Source organism: Protopterus annectens, chromosome 8.part0, assembly GCF_019279795.1.
Source record: "Protopterus annectens isolate FY-2018-M chromosome 8.part0, PAN1.0, whole genome shotgun sequence".
In the NCBI taxonomy this organism is placed as follows: Eukaryota; Metazoa; Chordata; order Ceratodontiformes; family Protopteridae; genus Protopterus; species Protopterus annectens.
The window spans coordinates 1,781,518,010-1,781,543,870 of record NC_056741.1 but is presented as its reverse complement, the minus strand read 5'-3'; the positions used below and the strand labels follow the sequence as shown (position 1 = coordinate 1,781,543,870).

General features: G+C 36.3%; 1 protein-coding gene across 1 annotated transcript in view; it reads right to left on the bottom strand.

The window, feature by feature from the left end:
- LOC122808122 (borealin-2-like) overlaps positions 1–25,861 on the bottom strand; it is a 268,638-nt gene that overhangs the window by 100,624 nt on the left and 142,153 nt on the right. Inside the window, exon 8 of the mRNA XM_044079090.1 lies at positions 18,609–18,720. Coding sequence (XP_043935025.1) covers positions 18,609–18,720 — 112 coding nt within the window. The remainder of the gene's footprint in view (positions 1–18,608; positions 18,721–25,861) is intronic.

Here is a 25,861-nt window from a genome sequence, read left to right as displayed (position 1 = left end):
TTTTTACAGATAATTTCATTATTTCTAAATCTCTTATATTATTTAATACACCTGTACCTCAAAGTGTTAAAAAGGTTAAGCTTCCCTTGTTATGGTCCATTCTAGCAGTGGCTAAAAAATAACCAGAAATTGGGTTTCAGATACACCTCCTTCGTTCAATGAATTTAAAAATGTTAGAAATATAGTGTGCCATATGGAATTAAATACAGTAAAGTCAAGAACTACTAGAAAAACATCTTATTATATTGTATGGGATAATTTACAAAACTTGTTAAAAAAATCTTAATTTCAATAGCATGGTATTTTAGTTTAATTGATCTGATTATAGTGGATGTCTTTGTAAATACTTTGGTTGTTTTGTTGAATGTTATAATCATATCTATTTTAATTACCTGTATAAAATTGTTATGATATTTCTTTTGTATGTTAAAAAACAATAAACTTGTTTTAAAAAAAAAAAAGAAAATTCATACTAATGCAAGACCTACTATTCTATTATATTTCCAAGTTTATGAGAGCAATATTTAAAAATTGTCCTTATTTTTGGGCCTTTGTCCCACTTCTATGTATGGATTTGTCCAGATTTCTTGCTCTGAGGTTGAGAGTTATGACAAATGTTTCAGGGCCATCAGTCAGCCAGAGACATTTCAAATTGTGACATACTTGTTGCACCCCACTCCCCCATGTAGTGTCTCTGGATGTGTCCAAGCAAGGCAAGGAGCAGTTATGCAGTGTAAATGTGCAGGGTGTCCCCCCATCCAAGGTAGACAAGTACTACAGCTGCTTTTCATCTGTTCTTGATTTTGCAGAATGGTCTGGTTTCTGTCATTTTAGCACTGTTGATTTATGCTTATTACTCAGAAAGTGCCTGTTGCTCTATGACCATCAGTTAAGCTTGTCTGAGATCATAACATGCAAGTAAGCTTTAATAAGCATACTGTTAAAGAATTGCCAACATTGAAAGCCTTTCTGTTGTTGCCATGCAGAGAACTAGATAATGTATAAGCTTTGGGTATTGAAATGCTTATGACAGTATTTGTAATAAAGGACAGGATTACATTATTTTAAGAAGCTCATTACACTTGGAGACTTCCAGTGATCTCCGAGGGCGACTTTACCCATAAACTAAATAGAATGCCATTCATGTGTGGTCCCATAACCTGTACAGTTATCCTTTAAGCAATGTATCTTGAACTTGTTTCATGGGGAAAACATAAGCAAAGTAAAAAATGAAAAGCAAACAAGATACAAGTAGATGGTTGTCAGGCAGCAGGTCCTTTTGGATAAGAAACATTTTTTTTACAAGTGAGGGCATCACACAGATTGCTACTTTCAGCATGTTACTTGGTACTTAATAAAGCTGAATATAAATTATAAATTAGAACTGCAGTGCAAGGAGAAGCGGTTCGAGTCAAGTGTTGCTCGTTTTTCTTGTACTTGATTTTGACTGGCATTCCAGTAATGCATTTAAAAAGTATTTTATTTTTTCATGCCTCACAACCTTTTTGTTTCCATCTATATATTAAGTAAGCTGTCATGCAGCCAATGCATTGAAATATTTTTATTCTTGTATACTTCATTTGTCTTGATTGGACTCTCATAATGAGTGTTTGGTACCCACGGCAGCATAATTAAAGTTAGTTTTTGTGGTTTTGAACATAGCTCCTCCCCTTTCTAGTTGACCACACCCCTTCTCATTGACCCCACCCATTCAGCTATCTCCTGCAGCCCCCCTTTGATTTGAAGTCAACAGCTGCCACTGGGGTGGCAAAAGACAAATATTGCAGGCTGTGCAAGAATGAAAGTTCCTATAGGACATCAGCCTTAACCAACACACTTCTCTAGTGTACTGGTTTGGGTGATATCAGTACTGCAGCTTATATGGGTGCAGTTACCATTTTAAAATATGACCAGTGCATTTCATGTTTTCATTGAGTGAGCTTAATGGCAGGAAAGTTTAGTAATAACCATAATCAGACACTTGCATACCTTAAAGTACCACAGCTTTCACAAACAAAGGAACTAAAAAAAACAAGTTTAATATAACAAAGCTTTCTAGATAAAAAACTCTTCCTCAATGTTTTCAATGTCAGTATTTAATGCAATGTCTCCCCAACTAGATTTTTATTAACAGTTTTAATAATTAAATTTAAAAACTGAACTTTGCATACTCATGACATGTTTTTCTAAAGCATTACTTTCTACTTTCCCAAGTATATCAGACAAATGTAGAACCCAAGCATAAGATGGTAATGATTTTCAAATTCTTACAGTTCTCAGATTTCTTCCTTTTCTTGTACGTAAAATTCAGATATTGTCCTACAATTTCTTTCACACTGTCAGACTAGCACAATATAGAACAATTTTGTTAGATCTTACTGGTATAAGAGTGTTGTATTTCAAACAGTCCCTTAACCTAGACTGGGAGTTTAGTTAACTTTACTAATGCTCCATTAGTATCAGCTTCAGAAAAATATGGTCTAGCTTTATCATTCCTTTCATCCATAACATTCTATTATCCAATATCCCTAAATTATAACCTCTTGTCGATCTGTTTTATACAATCTGTATCAGTCCTCAATCTCCTTGTAAAAATTTGCTGCAAATAATGCCTTCACAAATGAGGGATGCATACTCTTGCTGTGTAAATATATCTGTACTATAGATCTTGGTACCTATAGTAACCACCTCAAAAGACATTATCCAAAAATGAATATCTGTGCTTGATTTAAAGTTTAGGAAAGTAGTACTAGAATTTAGATAGCTGAAAAATTCTTCCAAGGTTTCTGAACTACCATGCCAGATCAAAAACAAAGTGTCTAATATTTTTAGAATATTCACTAATCAAAGATATGTTCTTCCTCCCTAGAATATGTATTGGCAACAGCCTTGCCCATTGTGATGATGACATTTCAAAGCATGTTCCAATTACACTGAAACTGTTAACCCACCCAAAACCTGAGACAACTGGTTTCATTGGATGGAGGGAACATCTAGTCTTATGAATTTTAGGCAAGCTCCAGATAATAGGAATAACATAACACAAGACATCCATAAATGTATCGTCTAATAAAATAGAAATTTGAAAGTTGCGTCATATAAACTCTGAACAATCCAAGACATGAAACATACTATCATTATATGTAGGTTTGTCCATAAGTATCATTATATGTATGCTTGTCCATAAGTACATCTCCTCCTTTATCAGCATGTTTATAATTATGTAATTGCTGTGATGCTGTCATTTCATCACTGGACAGATAATACTATCATAGCTATTTTGCATACATTCTGAAATGCTGTAGCAGGGGTTGACTATATGGTAAAAAACAACTTATTTAATGGAAACGCAACTAACTCTAAATGTAAGTTTTAAATTAAGCTCAAGTGCAGCTCTGCAAGTGCTTCATTGACATCTCCATAACCTATGTAGGTTTTAAAAGAATGGTCTTAATTTTATATAGCTGAAGTTAACAGACAATTTTAAAATATCTACTATTTTAGATTGGACTCATTAGTACTGTTTTCCAGTTGCCTCCTGTATTCTGAACTTGATGGGGTTTCTCTACATGCATGCTCCTTGTCCTGTCAATGCTCTGCTCTCTCATCACTACAGATAACTTCCAGAGAAAGTTGTGCTTTGGAATCTGCAGAGAGAAAGGGGATGATGCAATATCCCCATCATTATGTACCACTGTACAAGAAATATCAGAAGTTGTACTAGCAGGATAAACTGCTTAAGACTTCCGTATGCTTAGGTACAAATAATCCCAGAACATACCCATTGTAAAAGGAACCAGGCAAGGTTGCCCTTTATCTCCTCTTTTATTCATGTTAATTATGAAACCTTGCGCTAACTTTAATAAGGGATAACAATAGTATACAAGGTTATAGATTAAACCTTAATGAAACATCAAAAATCCAAATGTTTGCTGATGATGTATTAATCACCCTTGGTGGTACTAACCCCACCTTACAAGAATTGTTTAAAAAACATGGAAATATTTCAAAAAAGTTCTGGTCTCAACTTTAAACAATAAAACTGAAATTCTCCTAATTTGTTTCAAAAGTTATAATACAAGATCAGTATAAAAAATATATACCTCAATCTCAACCAAGTAACATATTTAGGTATAATTATAACAACTAATTAAAGACATGTTACACCTAAATTATAGTAAAAGTATAACAACCATAGAGACTCTAATAAGTAAATGGAACAAGATTCTATTTACAATGGATGAAAAGCTTTCTATTATAAAGATTATTTTGCTTCCAAAGATCTTATACATAATACAATCTATTTCTATTCCCCCTACAGGCTCTTTAATTTAAAAAATGAACACACTGATTAAAATCTTTGTGGCATCCGATAAAGCCTAGAATTGCATTGTCCTATCATATGTATAGCTGGGAAAATGGAGGAATATCTTTACCAAATCTAGAACTGTATTCAATTTCATCAGTTATTAAAACATCTTAGATGGAGTATTTTGCAAAATGGAAAGAAATTATATTACATTTATCCCAAAATACTTTGCAAAATGGAAAGAAATTATATTACATTTATCCCAAAATACCAAAAGTAAAGGTAATAACCATCTATCACAGTTAAATTATTTATATGGAATTTGAGAGACCACTTTTCCAATTATTTCACTCAAATGTTTAAATCTGCTATACATTTAGGTTTAGAATCTTTGAGAATTGGTTTCTCATTTTCCCTATTGCCAATACACAATTGATAATTCTATCTACAGATTCTAATGTTGCTATTTAAGCAAAAACAATTAATGTTTTGGCATCAAATGCTAAATAAAAATGAGGCAAAATCTATTAATGCTGTTGTAGATTAATATAATCTTAACGCTTTACTTTGGTCAGATTTGCAAGTCTAGAAACTATATTCTAGATGAGCTAGTTTTAATCCCCTCAAATGCTAAGAATACCCAAACAATATTCAGTTTTATGTACTTATACAATTAGAGCAATTAAACAAGATCTAGGTGTATATTCAGATATTTATTGGAATTCATTTTCTGTAATTAACTTTCTTTTTCTGAGGTAATAGAATTGATCAGCAAGCTAGCAAAACCACTTCTTCCATGAATGGAGAAATTTTCACATGGAGATTTTTACATAAATCTTTTGCAAGCCACAGAAAATGACTAAGATAACAAAACAAAATATTGCTTGCTGGAGATATCATGCAGAAACAAACGCTGATTGGAACCATATATTTTATGACTGTGCACTATTAAAGAAATTTTGGGAAGAAGTTTAGGCAACTTTTACAGACAATTTACAAAATCACTTTTATTACTCAATACACCTGTTCCAGACTGTATAAATAAAAACAAATATTCTTTGCTCTGGTCTATACTGTCCATTGCCAGGAAAACAATTACAAAAAACTGGAATTCCTCATCTGTTCCCTCATCTAAAAAGTTAAAAGGTCTTCTCTTGAAAATATCCACGTTAGAAATGTTAAGTATCAAATCTAAATCTAAGAGGAATACAAATTTATATTACAAATGGGAAAATTACATGAATTATTAAAGAACTGGATAAATGATTAATGCAGTAATTTTTTATCCTTTATCTTTATTTTTCTTTTGCAAAAATTAACTTAATTGATCTTATTTGATATATAGAGATCATTGTATATAGGTTACTGTGTTATTGTATTAATATTTTCTTTAAATATTGTACTTTAAAAATTTAACTTATTCAATCTTTTTCAAAATATCAGTTCATTACATTGTTTTCAATAAAGCAGTTGAAAAAAAATACTTCTGTATGCTTGTTGCTACATCTACTACCACCAAAGATGCAGGAGTAAAACCTTTCTGATGTGAAATTGTCTTCTTAACTGCCGGAACTGGGGATGGACCAAATCACAAAGACTGTACATTGAGGAACCACCCTCTAGTACACCAACGGTTAGTCTTTATGTTCCCATTGGTGGATGCATTTTTTTTTTTAATCTGGTTTTGGCCAAGAAAAAATGTCCATTCTTAAAATCATTCAAGTCAAATAAATTTTCTTGACAGTTGTGTTCTCATATTTAGTCAATGAATCAAGGGTGCCCATGAAGAAAGATGAAATAGACAAGTCCTTATAAAAATCAACTTTAATCTAAACTAACTATATTAGAAGTAGTGAATATAGTAGGAGATCAAACTGGAACAGAGATCTTAAGAAAGTGTAAGAGCAAACTACAAAGGAAAAAAAAATAGGAATTACAGGGAATACACACAAAGGAGAAATGATTATGTTTAAAAGCAAGGACTTAAATGAGCTACACAATATTTGAAAATGATTGGGTAGATAAGAGGTGTGTTTGCAACTGGGAGTGTCAGTATGTTTTGAGATGCAATATGCTTGCAACTAGGATTGTGTTAGTGTGGTTCATTTTCATTTATATAAAATGTATGATTACAGGAATTGAATTTATGTAATGTTGCTTAGGTTATATGATGTATAGCATAATTTTGAAGTATAATGTTTGTTAATTTAATATAATTTGATTACTTTTGTATAAATGTAAATTTGCCTATGTTAATTCAATACAATTTGATTACTTTTGTATGAATATAAATTTGCCTATGTCAAGTGATTATTCAATAATGTTGTTTAAAAAACCCACAACTTCTCCAACCACATTATCTCTGACATCAGTCTTTCAATGTCAGAGAAAGATTCGTTCATTAAAGCCATACAACAGCTCAATTTTAAATTAAGCTCATGTAATTTCTGAGAGAAGTCTGGGCAAGTCTTCCCATACATGGTCATTTTTGTAATCCAAAGTCCTCTTCTCACAATATTCATTACTAAATATATTTGTTAGAGAAATATGTATTAATGTGTGCATTAGCAATATGCTTAGTGCATTTAGTGCTTGAAAAGGGTTAACACATTTATTCTATTTCATACTGCATAAATCTGTACAAACTGCAGTTGCCTTCTGACCTTGTACTGTTAGCTAAAATCTTGCTTGTGCCTTGGAAATTTACTGAGAAGCAGGTGATTTCTGCTTGCGTTAGGAAAATAATGAATAGAACAAGACTACTTGTATGAAACTTAGATAAGAAGTTCCGCTGTGCCATGAGAAAATACACAGCTGTAGAAGTTATAGATAATTAGTACAAAGCCTGCTTGAAAATATGAACTGCAATCAGCAGTATTAGAAGAGTACCTTGAAATGTAACACTGTACAATAGACACTTGTAAATGGATTAATAGTCACCAAGGCCAGGTTGTTTTTTCTGAAAAATTTAAATTACTCATGTCAGCAGAAAATCTGAGTAACATCTGCTGTAGAACAATACTGAAAGTTGTGTTTGATTATGTCAGCTTAGAAGGCCATGTCTTGTAAAATAGTATAAGAATGAACATACTTCCTGTTCGTAGTTAGACAAATCCTTGTATTTGCATGTTTTTGTCTCCTTGCTGCAAGTAAAAGTGCCTTAACTGACCCTTACGTGCATTGGTCTTTGAAGTTTTTTCCTTTGACAGATTGGTCCTTCGGACCAAAAACCTTCACTTTGCCTTGAATCAGACAGGCCAGGTGGCTTGAAACCATACGGGGAAGAAACCACATCGGTTCTTATTTGAAACGTCCTCCGGCTGAATTGTCGTACAAAAGAGGCCAGCCACTTTCTGATCTGCGACTGAAGGATGGGTTTACTCGAACCAGGTGATCCAATCATGAAGGCTCAGGTAAGGTGAATCTACCTTCTTTTTTCTGTTTTAGATCAGGGACTAGATTTGTATTTGTTCTGTTAGAAACAAAAGTCAGGGACAGAAAGATTACGGTCTTGTCATAGATCAGGGAAACAGAGCAGGTAAGCAGTCATTCTGAAGAGACTATAAAAACATCCATAGTACCCCATTAAAAATAAGGTGTTACATAACGATTTAAAGGGTAGAACAAAATGGGTAATAATTGTACAAAAAGGTCCCAAAATCTGCTGTTAACTGACGCAAAATACATGCAGTCACAGTGTGCTGATAATATTAAATACTACTCAAAATGGGTTAAAGTATGAATTTGATGGTAAATTAGAAAAATCCTTGCTTGTCAAACTTGTCAGACAGCTTAAAACTGATTCTAAAGGTCGGGTAAAACATTAGGAATTCCTCAGGCACACAGGTGGATTGAGGAAGTAAACCGAAGTGAACAAAAGAATAATTCAAAAGCAATGTTTTTAGATGAGGACAATAACTTAGTAATAGCATCAGCCCCACCGCCTCCCTTAACAGAATACGAGGCAAGTGAACAAGTTAGCCCACCCCTGCAATATCCTGCTATCACTCTAAGTAGACACTACAAAAGCAACACCGTTTATTATATATCCCGTCGAGACCAGGTATCGAACACGGGCAGGAAACTCAAAAGGGGACAGAGTTATATCAAATGGGTAGAAATTCACGATTTATGAAGAAATATGCCCACTTATAGAAGTGCCTAATCCTCAGGCAGGGCAAGACTGTTCTAGTGCATAGACCCTGGACTCCTGAATATATCCAGAAAGCCACTGAGGGAATTCTCCATCCAAAAGTTAATTTTAGAAAGTTCTTAGAAGATTTGCAAGGAATGAGGTTAAGTTATAAATTTAAACAGAGAAGAGGTAGAAAAAGTAGTCAGACAAATTGGGGGACCAGATTGGCACATGATTAGTGGCGACTGGAATCCCCATGATATTGCGCTCAGGCCCCTCCCACATAGCAGTGCAGAGTTAGACAGAGTGAAAGGTCTTACAGACCGAATCTCTGAGAAATGGAAGCCTAGGGCGGACTGAACTTGCATTAATCAATGCATCCAACAGGAAGGTGAAGCTATTGACAGATATTATGTCAGACTATTAGAATGTTTTAATAACCATTGTGGAATGCAGGTTCCTGAAGATCAGACACGATTCTCCATATGAGCAGCAGTTAAAGAATGCATTTTTGAAAGGCAGTATTGCACCCATCAGCAGCTTTATTACAAAGCACATGGTAGATCATACAAGCAGATTAGTCATTACTTGAACATGCTAGGCATGCCGAAAGGCATTTTAATAGCAAAAAGAAAAAGAAAGCCCAAGTATTTTCTGTAGAAGATGGAGCAGAAGTAAATGTAGTACAGTCCAGGAAAAAGGGCAAGAGAAATGCCCAGGGAAATGAACAATCTGATCAACGATCAAAGGACTTTGAAGGGCGAAAGAAAAGGGGTGAATGTTTTAAATGCGGTAAGAAGGGACACTTGGCAAGGGATTGCAGGAAAAACAAGAAGGCAACCACGGAAGATAAGGAGGGTGAGGACCGACTATATGATAGTCCGGAATCACTAGAAGGGGATATTGGAGAAAGTACAAATGAGTATGTGATAGAGTAGAGAATGTGACAGAAGAAATAGAGGAAGTGCAAGAAGTCACGGATAGTGAAGAAAATGAAATATTGAATTTGGCTTCATTGAGCTTAGAGCTCTATTTAGCAGACACAAAACCAGAAATTACACTCCTGGTAGAAGGGAGGGAAGTCAGATTCTTGTGTGACTCTGGCATCACGGACCCTGGTACATCCCTCCAAACTGCCAGAAAATCCCTCCAAACTGCCAGAGAATTCAGAGTCACCTGATTACATATTAGTGAAAGTAGCTAATGTAGCTAATGGACAGCTGTATCAAGAGCCCCTCTCCCATAATATTGTGATAACTGATCCTGTTTCAGGATTGACCCAGAAAAGTAAAATTGTTGTATCTGCAAAATGCCCAGTAAACCTCTTGGGCAGAGACCTTATGCAGCTATTTGGTATAGCAGTAGTTCCGACTATGCTGGGTATGGAAGCACAGCGACAAATTGATACCTTTACAGTGCAATTGGAGGGTAAAATGTATTGGTACAACCAGGACTTTGTTACGACTGGTCCAGGGGCAGTGACTGAAGAGTTGATGAACATAGCAGTTAGCAAGTTCCCCTCCCTTGACATTGATAAACAGCATTTGTTGCACTGTACTCTATTATTGTAATACACCAGGACCAGATAAGGAATATGAGAAAGAATTGTTTGGAAATTGTGCAAACAGATTGAAATTACGTAATCTGTACTGGGACACAGAAGGGAACACTGTAGCCAGCTGTTCATTGCCCCAGGAGTTCTTTGCACTCTAAATCTAATAGGATTACCACATGTTAGCTTAACTAAGGACAAGAATGCAAAATGGGTAGACTGAGAAAAAGTCACGAGATGGGAAAAACAGACAGAGTTAGAACTGTCAAAACAGGGAATACAAATGCAGAAGTTGAATTGGATAACTCAGACCCACCCAGCTGTACACTTGCAGTCTAGCGAGGACAGCTGATTAGCACTCCTATTGAAGGAGGTAGAGAATGCCTTACAGAATATACCAGAAAATCTCTGGTCAACAGGAAAATCAGATGTAGGACTTATTCGTACAGCGGGACCAGTTACTATTACGCCAAAGTCAGCATTTAGACCACAAGAGAGACAGTATCCCTTAAGAAAAGATGCAGAGGTAGGAATCAAACCTATTATAGCAGCTTTACTTAAGGAAGGGGTGCTGGTGGAATCCCCTGATTCACCATGCAACGCACCCAGATTTCCTGTTAAAGCAAATGGAGAGTGACGTATGGTCCAAGATTTACAAGCTGTAAATGACGCAGTAATACAAAGGGCACCTACGGTGCCAGACCCACACACCCTGTTGAATGATTTAAAACCTCAACAGAAATATTTTTCTGTGGTAGATATCAGAAATGTGTTATTTTCGATACCGATACACCCTGACGGTCAGTATTGGTTTGCATTCACATTTCAGGGGAAAAGGTATACATATACATGACTACCACAAGGGTATTGTGAAAGTCCAATAATATTCTCACAAGAAATGGCAAGCAACTTGGCGGGGTTTACCCCACCAAGAGGTAGCCAGATTTTGCTTTACGTTGATATCATCCTGCTGGCGTCCCCCACCCAGCAAAGATTGTAAAGAAGACACTATAGCGCTATTACAATTTTTAGCCACTGAAGGACAAAGTAAACAAAAATAAACTGCAGCTTTGGAAAAAACAAGTTAAATACCTAGGATATGTGATATCCAAGGAAGGTAGGACATTAGATGAGGACAGAAAAATAGCGATTTTGCAAGCATCAAAACACACCACCAAGAAGGAAATTATGTCCTTCCTGGGTACGACTAATTTTTGTCGGAGTTGGATTCCAAACTATGCTTTGAAATCTGCATAGTTGACCAACCTGATTTCTAAAAAGCCTATGGCAGCACAGGATTTGTTATAATAGACACCAGAAGCAGAATCTACTTTCTGCAAACTGAAGCCGTTAATAGCGTCCTCATTAGTTTTGGGATTACCAAACTATCATAAACGTTTTTTCCAAACTGTAGATTGTAAGCAAGGTTATATGACATCAGTGTTTAACACAGCAGCATGGGGACAAGCAACACCCTAATGCTTATTATTCATCACAAGTGAACCCAGTGGCATGGTCTTTACCTCACTGTGTACAAACAGTAGTTGCAGCTGCAATGGCAGTACAGGCTTCGGCCTCAGTAGTGTTGTTCCACCCTCTCACATTGAGAGTGCCTCATGCAGTCACAATTATTTTACTGCGAGAGAAGGTAGCATATCTTTCTCCTGCTAGGCATCTTTCCTGTAGGACTATACTGTTGAGCCAACCTCGTATGACAATTGAACGATGTATGACTTTGAACCCTTCTACCTTGCTCCCAACCCCTGCCGATGGCACACCACACAGCTGCCTGTAGGTGATTGAGCAAAAGACACTGCCAAGAAAAGATCTTACGGATGTTCCCTTGGATGATGCTGAGGTGACATACTACATGGACGGCTCATGCAAAAGATCTTACGGATGTTCCCTTGGATGATGCTGAGGTGACATACTACATGGACGGCTCATGCAAAAGGGGTCCTGCAGGACAGAACCTAGTAGGATATGCAGTAGTTTCTGATACTGACATTGTAGAAGCGAAATCTTTACCACATAGTTTATCTGCACAGGCAGCAGAATTGATTGCCTTGACACGGGCATGTACCTTAGCAAAGGGTAAATGTGTGAACATTTTTACTGACAGCCAGTATGCTTTCTACTGTACATGTTTTTGCACAACAGTGGAAAAATCGGGGAATGATTACATCTACTGGCAAACCAATCAATCATGCACAGTTTATTTTAGATCTTTTAGAATCTATTCAGTTACCTCAGAAAGTAGCTATTTGTAAATGCACAGCTCATACCAAACAAGATAGGATTTTAAAAAGTAATGCAAGAGCTGATACAGCTGCAAAGCAGGCAGCTTCAGAAGTATTTCTTTTGAATGAAGAATTACAACCCTCTGAGATTTTAGACAGACAATGCAGACACTTACTACGCAAGCTGAAAAACAAAAATGGATAAAACGAGGAGCAATTCTCGAAAAGGGGCTGTACATCTCTAAAGAAAGAAAACGGATATTGCCATCTAATTTGTTTAGATATGCAGCTTTGTTGAGCCATGGGCAGTGCCATGTCTCAACAGGGGGGATGGTACAGCTGGTGAACCAAGTGTTCACAACGTATGGATTTACAAAGTACAGGGGGGATGGTACAGCTGGTGAACCAAGTGTTCACAACGTATGGATTTACAAAGTACTCTAAAAAAATTAATTTTGTTTGTTATGCCACATCTGTAATAAACATGCACAAGGGGTGTGCCCAAGCAAGGGAGCTTCCCTACACCACCATATCAGTTTCATACTATCTGTATGGATTTCATAGAGATGAATAAATGAAAATAAGTACTGTCTTGTCATTGTAGATATGTTTTCCAGATGGGTGGAAGCCTTTCCGACTAAAATTCCAGATGCTATGACTGTGGCCAAAGTTCTTGTTAAAGAAATCATCCCTAGATTAGACATTCCGGAAAGGATCTACAGTGACAACAGCACACACTTCGTGAACCAGACCATACAACAGTTAAGTAAACATTTTTGCATTTCCCTAAAAAATCATTGTGCATATCACCCTCAAATCAGCAGGGCTAGTAGAGAGGCATAATGGGATTTTAAAGAGTAAGCAAGAAAATTAGTAGCAGAGCAGAGAAACTGAGTGTACTGTCTGCCCCTGGCACTGTTGAGCATGAGAACTGTTCCAAATGCAAGCTCTTTGAAGGGCTTACTATATACCTCAGTGGAAATCTCTCATGCCCACAGACCAGGAAGCTGACCGTACATTAGCAGAGTATATGCATAATTTGTTAAATTCTAAGCATTTGTTGCAGTTAAATTCCATTTCAGATGAACGAACCAGACAGTCAGAAGTGGCAGTGCCCCCTGGAGCGTGGATCTGGCTGAAGGTAGTCAAGAAGAAAAACTGGGCGTCTCCTAAGTGGGAAGGTCAATTTCAAGTGCTTTTGTCAACACCCACTGCAGTCAAAATAGCGGAGCGTGCCTCCTGGATCCACCTGACGCACTGTAAATTAGTTAAAAACTTTGAACTGGACAAAAATCTTGTTACATGCCAAAAGCAAAAATGATAGAGTCCAGAAGAAACAGGAATGCAGAACAACCCTTTCCTCAGAAGTATTGCATAATCATCCTGTTAACTGCATTAGTGACAATCTTTTTGTTGTGGCATTTTCTTTTCCCAGCCACACAGACTAAACTGAATACATGTGAAGAGTTACTCAAACTGGCATCCGAACTTTTAACATTTATCAGGCAATTAAATATGTGTATGCTGAGACTTTCAATGTTTCGAATTGCTGGATTTGTACAGCTTTGCCGACAGCATACAGGGGGTTATTAATGACTACAGTCCCCCTAGGGGGTCAATGAGACCTGGGAGAACTTGATTTATAACTCTACCATTACAGCACAAGAGAAAATAGCATTGCACTTGTCTGTTCCACAAAAGGGAACTGTGTTTGTATAAAAATGATACTGTTCAAGTGGGTTGGAGCAATTGCAATGTAACTGTTCCTTATAGATGTTACACTAAAGGTAACAAAGTAGATCTTTATTGCAATACAAACTATGATTCATTTCTTGGATTGATGCACAAAACACTTGAAGTAAAACATAATTCTGTTCTTTATAAACAGCTGTCTACAATTGATAGAAAAATGTTTCATGCAGGGCGAGTGTATATTCATAGCAAGGTTACTACTAAAGTAGAGGACTGTTATTTTGTGTGCAGCAGAAAGGCATACAAATGGTTAAATGAGAATTGGTCCGGCAGTTGTTTTTTGGGTTACCTGGTTCCGGCCATACGACACACTGCAGTTTTGCCTCATGGGAAAATTCGAAATGTCCAAGAAGTAGTCAAGAAACCTGTAAATCCAGTGGGACAAATTGATGCATGTTGGAAAGACAATCACTCTCTAGGCAAAGGACTGACACACATGGACTTGAGTGATAGCGTTATATCGTGGGCAGGCATATTACCAGCATATGGAGCAGTGAAATTGATCTGGGAGCTGAGAAAACTGTCAAAACTCAAAGTAATGAGCAACGCAACTTTTTCTGCTCTCGAATTGGTGACTGATTAACTGAATACTAAGAGAAGTGTAGTGCTCCAAAACCACATGGGTCTTGACTTCACCCTAGCGTCGAGAGGTGGTACGTGCGCTTTAATCCAAGAAGAATGCCGTTCGTATATTCTTGACCATAAGCACGAGATAGACAATCATCTTGAGGTAATTCAGCAAGTGTCGGCCATGACCAAACCAGGCCCAAACCCACTGACGGACTTTTTCCAGAAATGGTTTGGGGGGGTACCATCCTAAAGAACATCCTGATTGCCATTTGTATAGGTATGCTCCTACTGGGAGTAAGAGTTTGTTGTGGTATCCCCTGCATGAAAAGACTGGTTAAAGACCTAAAACATTTCAGTTTCTGAAACCTTATATCAAAGTACTGAGTTTGAAGAACTGTTAAGACTAAAAATGCTTTCATAAGTTTAAACCGAATGACTCTCTTAACTGCAAATCCTGAATGGAAGAGGTTAGGAGAAGAAAAGAAACTGTTTATGCTTATTTTGAAAGTAGAATAAAAGTATTAATAGGGGGGAAATATTAGATAAATATGTATCAATGTGTGTATTAGCAATATGCTTAGTGCATTTAGTGCTTGAAAAGGGTTAACACATTTATTCTATTTCACACTGCATAAATCTGTACAAACTGCAGTTGCCTTCTGACCTTGTACTGTTAGCTAAAATCTTGCTTGTGCCTTGGAAATTTACTGAGAATCAGGTGATTTATGCTTGCGTTAGGAAAATAATGAATAGAACAATACTACTTGTATGAAACTTAGATAAGAAGTTCCGCTGTGCCATGAGAAAACACACAGCTGTAGAAGTTATAGATAATTAGTACAAAGCCTGCTTGAAAATATTAACTGCAATCAGCATTTGCTTGTATCTGTATTAGAAGACTACCTTGAAATGTAACACTGTACAATAGATGCTTTTAAACGGATCAATAGTCACCAAGGCCAGGTTGTTTTTTCTGAAAAGTTTCTCACAAATATAGTCATGTCAGCAGAAAATCCGAGTAACATCTGCTGTAGAACACTGAAAGTTGTGTTTGATTACGGCAGCTTAGAAGGCCATGTCTTGTAAAATAGTATAAGAATGAACATACTTCCTGTTAGTAGTTAGACAAATCCTTGTATTTGCATGTTTTTGTCTCCTTGCTGCAAGTAAATTAAAGTGCCTTAACTAGACCTTACGCGCATTGGTCTGAAGTTTTTTCCTTTGACAATATGCTTCAAAGTTAAAGTGCCACCATTGCAGTGGCTTGTACAACTGCACCTACCTTTTTAACACGTTAATATCACAGAAGCTGGATCTGTCCAGCCCCAGCCCCAGCCCAGGAAGTTAAGATGACTTCTTTTCAGAATATGTTTGCTTACCTCCTGCATCTTCAGCTGTTTTGTGTGTACCAATGAAGTCTTCTGAAGTTTATACTGCTAGTACCACTTCTGATATATTTCTTCATAGTGAAGTTGCATCATCCCCTTTAGCCATCCCTCCTCAGCTTAAAGAGGAGGTTGCACTTGAGAATCCATCTACAGTGATGAGAGAATGGAGCACAGACAGGACAAGGAGCATATGTGTACAGAAACCCTATCAAGGTTTGAATACCAGGAGTCGACTGGAAAGCAACACTTTGGACTTAGTTTTGAGGTAGAATATACTAATGTGAATTTTTTGCAGTCTAAAACAGCAAATGGTGTTTTAAACTTGTCTTCTCAGTTAACTTCACCTATATATGTTTTAAAGAAGGGTGCTATTCCGATAACCAGATGGGGTAAAATTATCAGTGAAGCACTTAGAGCTTCCATTTGTTAGAAAGCTTAATTGAAAACTTCTATGTAATGGAAAAGCATCTGTAAATGTATCCAAATGTAAGGAAAGAAGTTTTACACCCAGTCAGTCCCTGCTTACAGCATTTCAGAACATGTGAAAAAGTTTACAAGAGTTATTTGATAAAGCTGAATATGATAGCTGCAACTTACCCAGTGATGAACTGTCAGCATTGCAGCAATTACGTAAGAGATAATTAAACAAGCTAATAAAAGAGGGGAAGAGTTATAATGAACAAGCTTAGATATGATAGTATGAAGCAGCTATTAGGTGACACCAATATGATCAGGTCACAAATTATATAGGTTTGTTCAACAAATGATATGCAAATGCAAACCTCATTTATATGATTTGCGACTTTAAAATTTTATTTGAATTAGATGATTATACATGTATGGATGTTTTGTGTCCAGTTATTCCTGTTATCTACTGCTTGCCTAAAATTCATAAGAATATACGTTCCCTCCAATGAGGCCAATTATCTCAGGTTCTGGGTGGGTTACACAGTTTATCAGTGGAACATGCTTCGAAACAGACTTATGAGTTTTATTAAACATACTCTATTTTATTATTCAGCTTCACTCATGGCAATCTAGTTTAAAGCAGGAGTTGGGTCAAATTAATTTTGATGCATTTATTTTTATAATGCTAGACAAATTCCTTATTTGCAGCTATCCTGACTGATTATGGGATAGAAGCTATTAAGCAACATTTATGTAAGATTGAAACTGTGTTTATTATTAGATCTAGTTTTGTGCAATAATGCATTTTTTAATGAAAATATCAAGTAAAGGGAGCTGTGATGGGCACAGCTGTTATCAGTATGGGAGAAAGAACATACATCTTTGATAATAGTAGTAAATATTCTAGGAATGTTAAGACACTTTTTTAATCTGGTATGGCAGTCCAGAAATCTTGAAAGATTTTTCCAGCTATTTGTATTCTAGTACTATTTTCCTGAGTTTTAAAGCATGGATATTAACTTTTTGTATATTAAATGTCTTTCAGAGGGTACAATTGGTATCAAGATCTATTGGAAAAGTACAAAGACATTTACACAACAAGAGTATGCATCCCTCCTATATTTATAAAAAGACATCACTCGTAGCCAATTTTTTAAGAGCAAGTAGACTGAACACCAATATAGATTGTATAAAACAGATTGAAGAAATGTATTCTGAATTTTGTGACAGTTTATAATTTAGAGATGTTAGAGAATAGAAAGTTATGATAAAAGGAATGATACAGCTAGACCATATTTTTCTGAAGTGGATACTAATGAACATTGGTAAACTTTAATAACTCCTAGTCAAGGTACTGTTTGAAATATACCAGCAAGATCAAAATTATTAAAATTGGTCTATATTGTGCCCATCTAACAGTTTGAAAAATTATAGGACTGCATATGAATGAATTTTACATACAAGAAAGAAATTACAACATTTGGAAATACAACCCAGGCATAAGATAGTAAACCAAGGGTACAGTTCCATGTTACGCATGTCAGTTTTGTAAATACAGAAAGAATAGAGTTTTATACCCAGTTACAAGAAACATTTTGCTTTCAGACCTTTGCTACATGTAAAACAGAGAATGTTGTTTATTTGGCTACATGTGAAAAATGTCCTCCATTCTATGGAGTGAATTGAACATTTGTCTAATATACATAGTAGAAAGTGATACTCTAGCAAAAACATGTCATGAGTATGCAAAGTTCCATTTTAAATTAGATTAAAACAGTTAAAAAATCTTAGGGGGGGGGGGCATTGCATTAAATACCAAGAGATAAGTGAATTCATTATTTCCATGCAGATGCATATCCAGGACTTAATATGTTCTTGAGATCTTTTTGCATATAATGAAACTACTGTATTGTCAAATTTGATCCTTCTTTACAGTAATTGGCTAAATTTATTATGGCTGCATTTTGGTTAGATTATTTGCGATATAAACAAGGATGAATGTTGTTGCTGTTGAATGCATTGACTACTTGTCTCAAAAGCTTTGCTATATTAAACTTGTTTTACATAGTTTTACTTCCTTTTAATTGGTATTCATTGGAACTCTTGCTGCGTGGTGTTCTTTAACAGTAATCATTAACATACTGAGCTTGAAAGTTAGTGGATTGTACATTAGTTAGGGCAAGAAGGTAAAAACTGCATGCTGAATCATGTAATCTTTTTTCCTATGTACAGATAATTTGACAAATTAAGTTACCTGTCCATCAGTTAGAGAAATGTTAATAAAATTGTTAGGGTCTGCAATTACGTCACTGTTCTTATGCTTTTGTAGGCTGGTTTGCGATCTCACTTTTGGCAACACTGGCATTCTAGAAAAAACATATAGCTCAGATCACTATGCATTCCTTAAAAGTTTAACAGTTTACAACAGAATAACTTGTGCAGTGTACATAAAATTGTTTGGCTCAGATAAATGATACGTTAAAGCTATAAAGTTAATCATACATTTTGTAAGCACAATTCTGAGTCTGCTTTAGGACTTCACTCATACATGCATTTACAGCAATGGGTAAACAGGCAGTGCTGTATTAATCTGCAATATGCCCCGAGAAAATAATTTGTTACAAATTTCATGAGGAAGAAACAGAAGGAAATTAAAAATTCTAATAACCTTTGTGCTATGTACTTACTGGCCAAAATAAAATGACGAGTAGAGCCGTAGTGTAAATCCTGAACGTAAGTTTATTCAATGTAACACAATACGTTTTCGTTACTGTTACAAACAGTAACTTCTTCAGAGGAATAACCAGAACCATAGTAACGCGACAAATTTAAACTAAAGAAGGCGTGGTTACAAATTAGTGCGTCAGACATAAGCCACGGGTCAATTATATAAACGCTAGACCCCAGAGAATAACAAAAGTAATCATCATATTGTAACCACGCAATAAAAAGATGATCTTAAATCTAGATTATAATCCAAATTAAAATGTATGAAGCAAAAATACTCCAGTGTAAAAGTTTTAAATAGATAACAGTCTTACATGTACCACAAAAGGATTTTATCATAGTGTATGTACATCCTAAGAATTAGACTAGTAAAATATGAAACATACCAGGACAAACATTAATATAAAAAATTAATGTAAAAATTAATTAAAAATGCACAAAACATAAACCTGTATTCATACTATAGGAATTATGTTTTTTACCTCATGAGGCTTTTCAATTTCAAAATACAAGATATGTTGCAATTTTCGTTAAGTCCAGGAACATTAAACGCATCAAGGCTGAGTTGCCACTCTAATTCCCTGGCCTCTAACATTAAAGAAGATGGACCACCTCTAACATTGGGGGGTACTTGGTCTATAACTTGGAAATAGAAACTATGACCTGGGTTGGTGTCTATGCGTTTCGCCAAAGCATTTTCTTTCTTATTTTTCCTAATGGCGTAAATGTGCTCATACAACCTATCCCGCAACTTGCGGTCAGTTTTGCCCAAGTAGAAAGCAGGGCAACAGTCACAAGTGGCCAAGTAAATGATGTTTTTTGATTCACAATTGAACCTGTAATTAAATGAAAAGTTTTTTGTTTTTTTACCGTAAAAGAGCTGCCGCTCCTAATGTATCTACAGAAGTTGCATGCATTACAGGTGAATGTGCCTTTAATTCTAGTTAAAGTTGGGTAGCTTTTCCTTTCCAAAATCATTTTCAAGTTGACTCCTTTTCTATAAACAAAAGTAGGGAAAGGACCCAATTTATCCACTAAAGGTTGACTATAAAGAAAATAGATCATGCTTATTAAAAGTAGTTACAAAACTAGTGTTGTAACTTTTAAAAAGTTACAGAGTCTGAATTCCATGGACCCGGTGTTAAATGTTCTGAAGTAGCAATATTATTGGAAATGTCAAGTGTCAAGAGTGTCAATGTTACAAACAGAATGTCGTCAGGGATTGTAGATGGTATACATTTTGAAGCTAAAAGGGGAATATACACCCCATTTCTACGTTTGAATTTTATCTCCTTAAACAAATCATCAATAAGTGTTAACTGGGTAACAGCGATTCATAAACATATCCTTTAATAATTGGCATTCAGTATAAAAAGTGTCGTCAAGAGAACACATTCTCGCGGCTCTTATAAATTGACCCTTAACAATTGACCATTTCTGTTTAAGGGTGAGCACTAGAAAGAAATGCAAAAAAGAATTACAGTAAGTGGGTTTTCTGAAGACACAGGAATGAAGCAAGTCCCTACTATAATCCTTAGTTAATTTGACATCTAGGTAGTCGATAGATGACGTCAAAGTGGTAGGTAAACTTGAAAAAAGTAGTTGTTGAATTTATATAGTTCACCAGAGAGATTGCTTCGCCCTCATTACCGTTGAATAAGATAAAAATGTCAGAGAAATCTCGTGTAGTAAACAATACGGGGCATAATCTCTGGATTGTTAGAGAGATAGACTTTCTCCCAATATGTTACAAACAAATTGGCTACACTTGCACCACAGGGTGAACCCATGGCAATACCCTGTTTTTGTAGATAATACTCACAATTAAACATGAAAAAATTAGATGATAAAATAATATCTAATAATTCCGTGACGAGGTCAATTTCCACCTTGGTAGCTTTTAATTCAATTAATAATAAAGCTATCCATTCAACAGCTTCAGTATGTGGGATGGAGGTATATACAACATCCACTGTCAAAAAATTGAAGTTACTTTGGAACCTCAAGTCGCTGACATTTTTAAGGAAGGACCAAGAGTCCTTACAGACTTGTGGTACCAATTTTAAATATTTTTGCAGGATGTTGTCGACCAGTTTCGCACATTGGTATGTCAAAGATGAACGTCCATCAAAGGTCACATGGGAGGGTTGTTTTGACATTTGTGGATCTTAGGAATGCCAAATACTGGGGTCTTAGGAAACTGAATGTCAATGAAATTGTATGTATTCAAATCAATCTTAGCTCCTATAAAGAGGTCCCTGAAGTAGCCTCTAATACGGGTTCGAGTTACATTCATTTTATTGAGAGAAGACCTAGCATAAGCTGAACCAAGGTCATTTTTTGAATGTAGTCCTCTGTGTCGAAAATCACAAGGCCACCCCCCTTGTCTGGCTTGATAACCCGAACAGGAGCACAACTTAATGTTTGTAAAGCTAATAGCTGGTATTTAGTGATGTTAGACTGTATTTGTGACTTTTTGTGTAGCCAAGTTTGAGAAATGTGTCTAATATCTAACTCACAAGTATTCTCAAAAAGGTACAGTGAAGGATGTGGGGGAGGATTGAAAGTACTTGGTTTCAACATACTACTAGATACGGAAGTTTCATTACCGAAAAGTATTTTCAAGTTGAGTTTCCTTACATAACTTAGCAAAAACTTTGATTTGAAATGTTAAGATTTTTGCTTAGCTAATGGAAACACATTTGTCCCAACAATTCGATTAAATTTGAATCAATATTTACTGCAGAAAAATTGTAAATGTTAAAGTCACCCTTTAGGTTGGTTAACTATTTCAGATTCTGGTCAAATGTTGCGACCACGTCTATCTTTCTCCGGTTGTTCCGGTACCTGTTCTTCTGATTCCACGTGTTCCGGGGACCTGTGAAGTTCTTGTTCACTGTGTCCCTTTGAAAAGTTGAGCTCGACTCTGAAAAATTCTCACGTTCAGTATTAGTAGAGTTGTTGTTGCTGCTCTGTAGTCTGTCGCTGCGTCTCAGACCTTCAGTAGAGGTCTCAGGAGACAAAGTTGTATTATTGTGGCCGTCAGAAGCATTTATATCAGAGTTGGAACAAACTCTTGCTGAGTTATTGTTAGGCAAGATGTTATTTGCTGTCAATACATTAGATTTAGGTTGTAATTTAGGGTAAGCGGACCATGTTTTGTAAGCAGATCTGTCACGGTCTAGCTTTTTGAGTTTGTTAGATTTTAGCTTCTCAGACTGTGCATCAATACTGGAAAAAATTCGACCATAGTCGAACCTATACCTAAAAAATTCCAAGTCTCCTTTAATTGAGTTGTCTAATTCTTCTACTTGTGTTGTAATTAATTCGATATGTAGAGTATAGTGTTTTATCATTAATTCCAGTAATTGTGCCCCCTGTTTATTAAACAGTAAAATGAGGTAGTTTTAAAAAACAGGGTCAAGTACCAAACCCGTGGGGAGAAAATTGCACCAGAGGCCCTTAGGTATAACATTATCTTGCAAACCTTGCCTAAAATAGGATACTTCTAGTTGTTACTTTGAGTTTTAACAACTTAAAGTCTAGTGTTTTCAGTTTCTCAGCTACTTACTGGAGTATTATCCATACTCGTAGCCGGCCGTTCCTGGTTGACATGAGGAGTGAAACAAAACTTCTGTGTTTAATCCAGTCGCTCATCAAGTGAATGCCAATAAGCTCAGAGCTGGAATTACGAATGTCACAGTTAGTGTCACCGCTAGTATTAGATATTACAGCCTGTGTGTAAGTTCGCTGTCCTGGAGGTATGGATGAATTGCCAGTGCTACCCCATTGCCCTACTATCATCCTGCCCATTGCTGGAATTTGCTGGAGTCCCATTAGGCAACAGCGGACCTAACCTGTGAATCAGCTGGAACCGGTGGGTTATTAGAGCAAGTCGCTGGCCTAAGCAACATTCCACTCGGTGTATTAGCGCTTACACCAGCTCTGTGTCCCTCTTATCGATAGCATCAAGTTGTGATGAAAGATTCTCAATCCGTTGAGAAATAGAACCAAGTAAAGTTGGATCTGCTTACAAGACAGGGTCCGCTTACCCTAAATTACAACCTAAATCTAATGACAGCAAATAACATCTTGCCTAACAATAACTCAGCAAGAGTTTGTTCCAAACTCTGATAAAATAAATGCTTCTGACAGCCACAATAATACAACTGTGTCTCCTGAGACCTCTACTGAAGGTCTGAGATGCAGCGACAGACTACGGAGCAACAACAACAACTCTGAAAAATTCTCACGTTGAATATTAGTAGAGTCGAGATCAACTTTTCAAAGGGACACAGTGAACAAGAACTTCACAGGTCCCCGGAACATGTGGAATCAGAAGAACAGGTACCGGAACAACCGGAGAAAGATGGTCGTGGTCACAACATTTGACCAGAATCTGAAATTGTTAACCAACCTAAAGGGTGACTTTTACAATTTTTCTGCAGTAAACATGGATTCAAATTTAATCAAATTGTTAGCTAATGGAAACACATTTGTCCCAAGCAAAAACCTTAACTTAGCAAAATTGATTTGAAATGTTATGTAAGGAAACTCAACTTGAAAATACTTTTCGGTAATGAAACTTCCGTATCTAGTAGTATGTTGAAACCATCAAGTTCTTTCAATCCTCCCCCTACATCCTTCACTGTACCTTTTTTGAGAATACTTGAGTTAGATATTGGACACATTTCTCAAACTTGGCTACACAAAAAGTCACAAATACCGTCTATCACTAAAGACCAGCTATTAGCTTTACAAACATTAAGTTGTGCTCCTGTTCGGGTTATCAAGCCAGACAAGGGGGGTGGCCTTGTGATTTTCGACACCGAGGACTACATTCAAAAAATGACCTTGGTTCTTAACAGTCCAGCTTATGCTAGGTCTTCTCTCAATGAAATGAATGCAACTCGAACCCGTATTAGAGGCTACTTCAGGGACCTCTTTATAGGAGCTAAGATTGATTTGAATACATACAATTTCATTGACATTCAGTTTCCTAAGACCCCAGTATTATTTGGCATTCCTAAGATCCACAAATGTCAAAACAACCCCCCCATGTGACCTTTGATTGACGGACGTTCATCTTTGACATACCCATGTGTGAAACTGGTCGACAACATCCTGCAAAAATATTTAAAATTGGTACCGCAAGTCTGTAAGGACTCTTGGTCCTTAAAAATGTCAACGACTTGGGGTTCCAAGTAACTTCAATTTTTTGACAGTGGATGTTGTCGATTTATATACCTCCATCCCACATACTGAAGCTGTTGAATGGATAGCTTTATTATTAATTGAATTAAAAGCTACCAAGGTGGAAATTGACCTAGTCACGGAATTATTAGATATTATTTTATCATCCAATTTTTTCATGTTTAATGGCGAGTATTATCTACAAAAACAGGGTATTTCAAATGGGTTCACCCTGTGGTGCAAGTGTAGCCAATTTGTTTGTAGCATATTGGGAGAAAGTCCATCTTTTTAACAATCCAGAGCTTATGCCCCGTATCGTTTACTACACGAGATTTCTCAATGGCATTTTTATCTTATTCAACGATAATGAGGGCGAAGCAATCTCTCTGGTGAACTATATAAAATTCAACAACTACCTTTTTCAAGTTTACCTACCACTTTGACATGTCATCTATCGACTACCTAGATGTCAAATTAACGAAGGATTATAGTAGGGACTTGCTTCATTCCTGTGTCAGGAAACCCACTTACTGCAATTCTTTTTTGCATTTTTCTAGTGCTCACCCTTATAAAACAGAAACGGTCAATTGTTAAGGGTCAATTTATAAGAGCTGCGAGAATGTGTTCGCTTGACGACACTTTTTATACTGAACGCCAATTATTAAAGGATGTGTTTATGAATCGCTGTTACCCAGTAACACTTATTGATTTAAGGAGATAGAATTCAAATGTAGAAATGGGGTGTATATTCCCCTTTTAGCTTCAAAATGTATACTATCTACAATCCCGGACTACATTCATTTTGTTTGTAACATTGACACTCACTTGACGTTTCCAATAATATTGCTACTTCAGAACATTTAACACAGGGTCCATGGAACTAAGTTACAACACTAGACTCTGGTTACAACACTAGTTTTGTAACTACTTTTAATAAGAATGTAGAGTTAATTCGATCTATTTTCTTTAAAAACTGGCACTTTAGAGTAGTCAACCTTTAGTGAATAAATTGGGTTCTTTCCCTACTTTTGTTTATAGGAAAGGAGCCAACTTAAAAATGATTTTGGAAAGGAAAAGCTACCCAACTTTAACTAGAATTAAAGGCACATTCACCTGTAATGCATGCAACTTCTGTAGATACATTAGGAGCGGCAGCTCTTTTACGGTTAAAAACAAAAAACTTTTCATTAATTACAGGTTCAATTGCGAATCAAAAAACATAATTTACTTGGCCACTTGTGACTGTTGCCCTGCTTTCTACTTGGGCAAAACTGACCGCAGGTTGCGGGATAGGTTGTATGAGCACATTTATGCCATTAGGAAAAACAAGAAAGAAAATGCTTTGACGAAACACAGACACCAACCCAGGTCATAGTTTTCATTTCCAAGTCATAGACCAAGTACCCCCCGATGTTAGAGGTGGTTCATCTTCTTTAATGTTAGAGGCCAGGGAATTAGAGTGGCAACTCCGCCTTGATGCGTTTAATGTTCTTGGACTTAACGAAAATTGCAACACATCTTGTATTTTGAAACTGAAAAGCCTCATGAGGTAAAAAACATAATTCCTATAGTATGAATACAGGTTTG